The sequence below is a fragment of the Citrus clementina genome, unplaced genomic scaffold (genome assembly GCF_000493195.1).
Source record: "Citrus clementina cultivar Clemenules unplaced genomic scaffold, Citrus_clementina_v1.0 scaffold_3, whole genome shotgun sequence".
Lineage (NCBI taxonomy): Eukaryota > Viridiplantae > Streptophyta > Magnoliopsida > Sapindales > Rutaceae > Citrus > Citrus x clementina.
Genome location: NW_006262339.1, coordinates 27412450 through 27418814, shown reverse-complemented (window position 1 = coordinate 27418814; position 6365 = coordinate 27412450). Strand labels below are relative to the sequence as shown.

Here is a 6365-nt window from a genome sequence, read left to right as displayed (position 1 = left end):
TTAGAAATACACCTCAACAGCCAGGTGTCCAAAATAATCTTCATTGTGTAAGTAATCTCTGCAAAGTGAAGGACAAATGTATACATAACCTGTGTGCTCCATGCAACTAGTTATAAATTGATCAAAAAACCACGGCGTAATCCAATCCTTACCTGGTGCAATGTATCCGTTAGTGCCTGGAAATTCATTGCAATTGGACGAGTCTGGCTTGAGAAACTTGGAAATTCTAAAATCAGAAATATGAGCTTCATATTCCAAATCCAGCAACATATTCTTGCTTGATGTGTCTCGATGGACAATTGGTGGAAAGCAATCATGGTGCAAGTAAGATAGGCCAGCAGCTTCTTTAAGCACGTTCATTCTCTGACTCCAACCCAGTTCTTGTGCTGCTGCATCATTGCTCAAGATGGCGGCCAGTCTACCACTTTCAAGAAATTTATAAATTAACCAAAAAGGAGTGTCGAACATTTTAACAAAAACCATAAAACTTCACAATGTTTCGATGTCGCATCTCTATCAATGCTTCAACTTCAGTCAAGAATTCTTTATGATCTGCCACTCGATCCCTAGGAAGTGGCGAGTGGAATGTGGTGACAGCAATGATTTCCCCAAATGGTAGCTCATCTCTATAAACATTTCCATGTCCACCGTTTCTAATGCAAAACTCTGCATCAAAATCCTTTGTTGCTTTAATGATTTCATCGCACATGATTTTCCCTTCGAAATTTAATATCAAAAGCAATCCCTGAAGGTTCTGTTGGCTGCTCTGTCGTTCTGAGTCTGACTTTCCTTTTCAAAAAACAAAGCAAATTGCTATCCTGTGCTACTGAAACAAATAGTACTCCTAAAAGAGGGAATAGTATTATGATCCACTTGGCTCTAGAACTATGTTTGTATGACCTGAGAGCTTTACATGCTTGCAATCCTTTCACGCTTCAACTGGAGCTCCTATTAGGAATTGGGCCCTATAATTAATTTTATGATACGTCAATGAATGACAAGCCATGCATTCCTTCAAAGCAATTTGGAATGAACCAGAGAGGTTGCCGTGGGAGAGGTCCAACCTTTCCAAGCTTTCCACATTGCAGATCGGATACGGCATTTCTCTTCTAAGAAAGTTGTGACTCAAATCTTATTCTGAAAGTTGAACTACCTTCTCCAATTCCTTTGGCAATTCTTGAAAAAACTGGTTCTTGCTCAAGTCCAAGTAGTGCAATTTCAGCAATTTGCCTAGACTTTCTGGGATTGAACTGATGAATCTATTTATAGACAAGCCGATGTCCTCAAGTTTAATGAATGAGCTGATTTCTGGAGGTAGACGTCCAGTAAATTGATTCCATTTCAGGATGAGCTTGGTTAGAGAATTTAATTTTCCAAGGTCATTTGGAATCTCCACAAATAAATGATTAAACAAAAGATCAAATGCATGTAAGTGAGATGATTTTCCAATCTCACATGGTATATCTCCAGTACTGTCATTCATCGAAACATTGAGAGTGCCTAATTTTGGGCATTTACTCCAAATAGATGAGATTTCACCATAAAAATTGTTGCAGCTGAGATCTACGAAATTCAGGTTAGGATAAATATCCAAAGCTTCTGATATATTTCCACTAAGATTATCTCCATCAAGGCATACTCTGACTAAGCTTGTGCAATTTCTCAAGCTTTTAGGAATTGTTCCGCGAAGATGGCTTTCATTGACACCAAAAAACTCTAGTGCTCTACCTCGACAAATGTTGTGGGGGTAGATAACCAGAAAGTGAATTATCAACAAGAACAACCGAACCGAATTGTTCAGTTTACATAAAGAAGGAGGGATTGTGTCATTCAAATAGTTGGAGTGCAAGAAAAGAACCTCCAAACGAGTTAGAAGGCAAATCTCAGAAGGTATTATTCCAGAAAAATCATTAGCATGTAGAGAAAGGAACTGGAGCTTGGAGAGACTACCGATTTGAGGCGGGATGATAACAAATAATCATTAAAGCTGAGATCAAGAAAAGCAAGATGAAGAAGCGATGAGAATGAGAACTCACGAAGCGTATCACTTGCGGTGCGTTTGGTAATGATGTGTGGCAGCTGGGTTGCCAAAGCCCAGCTCTCAAGGTGTTTGATAACACCTTACAGCTAGGTTTTGGCAGTTCAACAGGCATTTTTTTTCAATTTTAGTCCACAATGATGGCTTTTACTCAATAGTCTTAAAAATTACAGCACCTCACTCTAAACGTACCCTTAATCTTGTATTTGTGAGGCTGATGTTGGTGACTCTTTCAGCGTCATTGGAACTGATTCTGGACCAAGCACACGGGCTTAACTTATTGGATGGAACATTTTGTGGTGAGGTTAATCCCGGACGGAAGGAGAGATCGGTTATGGCTTTAGGCTGGCTTTCCATTTTAGAAGAGCTTGAGCCTCTTCAACCGAATCAGAAGAACCAGGAAGTGAAAAATTTAATCTAAAAGATAGGATCAAGAAGACAGGTAAAGCAACTATTGTATCAAGTTCAAGAGTGGGTGACCCCCTTTGTATTGAAATGGAACAATGGCTCAGAAACATGCACACTGGGAGCTAAATTTATAGAAACAATACAAGAGAATTAAAGCGATTCAGGATTGGATATCGATTTGAAGTCAACAAGTCAAGGCGTCAAGTAAAGCTTAGTGAAACAACAAAGAAGCGAAACGAAGAAAATTCGGGAAATCACTGTACTACAACTGGGTCTTTTTATTGTGTTATACTGTTATTCACTACAACAAAACAGGGTATCTGCGAAAATTTGTTAAAATATTCACAAATTTAAGTTATTAAAATATTAAAAATTATTATTTTACTAAAATTTTGTAAATTTAATTTATTATAATACATGGCTTTTCTTTAAAATTAGAAAAAAAAAATTTCATCCAACTTACCTGTTAGGATCCTACAGTAGATACAGAAAACACACCGCTCCTTGAATTCATTTTTATCACTTCAATATAATCCTCGATAAATTTTTAAACCCGATTCCACCATTGATTGATGTTCAATCATTTACAAAACACTCAGTTGAAGGGCAAAAATTGTAGTCCATTTAAGCTCACATTACATATATTCCTTATTTTTTAATCTTTTAAAAATTATTTTTTAATCATTATTTTTTAATGATTTAAGCTCACATTAGTTGGATCGATTCCCCTCACACTAGGAAGCTTTCATTTTCGTTTCATAGAGTGGGATGGACTTAAAGTAAAGGTAAATGGAGAAAATAAAAAGGACATGGTTCAAATAGGAAGTGTGTTTTTTAATATTGTTGCATGGTAAATGTTCATTTAATCTCTATATTTTAAATTAAAAACTCTCTCAATTCTTACATTTTTAAAAAATATCTCAAGACACCGCTATTCTGAAATATATTACATTTCTAACCTTATTTTTTCTTTATTTCTATAGTAATACACTTGCAAAAATATTCTCGGGGATATTAATGAAAAAAAGTTAATTCATGAAATTAGCCTTAAAAATAAAATAAAAATTAATTTATGTTTTTTTGTTATTGTTTTACTTTTAGGATTAGCTTAGTAAATTAAAATTTTAAATACGATTATTAGTAAGATTGTTGAAAAGATATTAAAAATTAGTTTAAGTTGGCTATTATTAATTTATTTATAAACATTTATTAGCAAGATTGTTGCAAATTAAAGATACAAGAAATACTAGTTATTTCACACTAATATATAATAGTTAATTTACTACTAAATAATTATTTGTTAATTTACTATTTAATTTTTTTTAGAGATAAATTCATTAATGTCAAGAATATTGTTGTTAGGATATTATTATAAAAGAAAAGAAAAAGTAAGAGTAAGAATATAATATATTTAATAACAGGAGTATATTAAGGTACTTTTTAAAATACAAAAACTAAACGAATATTTAAGTTAAAATATAGGTAATAAACCAGCATTTATCCACTACACATTTGTGTTTGAAAAAAAACTAGTTCTATTTTTGCAAGGCGACGCGCATGGTACGGTATATATGTTTAATGTGAGTTTATGCCTATTTCCATATCACTTACCTTATTAATTAAAATTTTCTCCCACACACAAATTATGCATTCATTCTTTTCCAGGCATTAGACAATTTCGTTTTTTTTTTCCCCAGTCTGAGTTAGACAGTTGGTAGTATTAAGAAATTAAGATGCAATCCGCGTCTCCTTCTTTTCCGACTGATGAAAGTTTTAGGTTCTGCCACATGTCTCTACATTTTCTTTTGTTAGCTAGCAATAAGAAAATAGAAAATTTGAATGTAGCCTATGTGAGACGGCAAAATATAAAGGCTCTTGTCTCCTTAATTTTCTTCAATTTAATTTGAACAATAAACATGTTGCTGTTGACTATTGGCTCAAATTAATTCCTATTTTCACGATGTAACACCCAATTCGAATAGTGTAAATAGCACAATTTTGATTTTTTATTAAAAATAATTGAAGTTAAAATAATTTTGTGGTATTTTAGTATTTTTACCTTATAATAAGACTAAAGTAATCAAATTAATTAAACATATATTAAAAGCACCTTAGCAGTCAGAGATGGTCACGAGACCTTGCAAATTGATTTACAAAAAAAAAAAAAGAAATTAAAGAGGATTTTATTTGTCTAATTATCCAAATTTCTTCTTTATTTGGAATTATTAAAATTAAGTAATGTGAATTATTATAATTTTTTTTGAAGTGTGGGGTAGATTAGATTAGTCACCACACTTTTAAATATGGATGAGGATTCTTTCTGTCTTTGTTTTTTTTTTCAACTCTCTCTAATAGTCTTTTTTTGTTAAATAAGTTGCTAAAATTGAGTTTTAAATTTTAATGTTAACAATCAAGCCATTTTTTTTACTTTATTTACAATTAAGCTATTTTTAAAAAAATAAATTTAAAAAACAAAGAGAGATTACGAGGAAAAAAAACAAGAAAAGGAACATAATCCTTTAAATATACGCAATATAATTACTTCTTCCCATCAAATTTTGGTATTCTATGATTATAGTCCGTGGGGATGGGTTGTATTCAATGGTACTGTCATGATCACATGAATAATTCTCTCATTCCCCATAATATAATTATTCATATCACAAAACGGTTGTGGTCCAAGTCTAAAATGAAATGGTCAAATAATGCAGTTACTGAAACACCACAAAATGGTAGTGGTTACACCCATTACTGAAACATCTTAATAAAGTATGAGTTACCTGTACGTGTAATCTTAATGGGTCATACGTAATTGAGGGAGTTTACAAGGATTTCAAAGGGGTGTTTCCCCAATCACCAAGTACACTTACATGCAAAATATAAATCCTGAAAGGAAGAGGCATAAAATAATTGGAGAATAGATTTATCATGGGCAATTTTGCTTGACGTTCCTGGTTCGGTGATTGGTACACTTGAATTTGAGTAATAAAATTATGGAGAGTGACGTTTAGTAATATATTTTCTCTCCCCTTTTTTTTCTTTTTCACTTGGTTCCTTGGTTTTTAAATTACTTATATATTTATAACCAATTGTTCCTTTGATCTCTACAGTCTAAATCAATTATCCTACTAGTCATTTTTTTTTTTGGATAAATATATTACAATCAAAACTCTACTGATTTTTATAATTAAAGATCAATCGGGACTCTCCTGAATAATCCTATTACAGTATAGTCCGAATGTCAATCCTCACTTAAAACTAAAGGGAGATCTACCTCACTGTTAGTATTGGAGGAAAATCGATTCTATCCCAATGTGAAGAGACAAATAAACCCCTATTATATAGGGGAGTCAACTAGCATCATTGGGACTCATGAGTGTGCCAATGGGCTTATCCTACTAGTATTTATATTATAAAAGATTGTCAAAAGAGCCTTGTTGTCTCTATTCCTACTAAAACCTTACTGATTTATTATCTATTTTGCACTTGTGGCATGTCAGATTTGTTTAAAGTTATATTATTTTACCCTTAAAAAGTGAGATAGACAGTTACGAAAATAACTAAGATGGTGTTTTGGAAAATTTTAAAAATATAAGGAGTAATTGAATAAATGACTTAAAATATTGATATTAATTAAAAGAACATTTAGTCTATTCTTGATGCTATCATTTTAATGTTCAAATTTTACTATTTAATTTCAATTGTAATTTTCCAATAGATTGTAAATAAAGTGAAAAAGTTTGCTTGATTGTCAACATAAAAGACAAAGCTTAAATCTTCGCCACTTACATTATGCAAAGAGAGGCAATGAGGGGTGGGGGGGGGGGGGGGGGGGGGGAAAAAAAATTAAAAAAAAAAACCCAATTTGGCCCCCCAACTTTAAGGACCCAAAAAACCCAACCTTTGAAAAACCATTTAA

General features: G+C 32.5%; 1 protein-coding gene across 1 annotated transcript; it reads right to left on the bottom strand.

Annotated features, from left to right (window-relative positions):
• LOC18048056 (MDIS1-interacting receptor like kinase 2) lies at nucleotides 1-709 on the bottom strand. The gene is made up of 3 exons (XM_024187268.1): nucleotides 489-709; nucleotides 153-418; nucleotides 1-89 (listed from the first exon to the last, which is right to left on the bottom strand). Exons 1-3 carry the CDS (start codon nucleotides 707-709, stop codon nucleotides 1-3), a joined length of 576 nt encoding a protein of 191 aa, XP_024043036.1.
• Nucleotides 710-6365: the final 5656 nt, after the last annotated feature.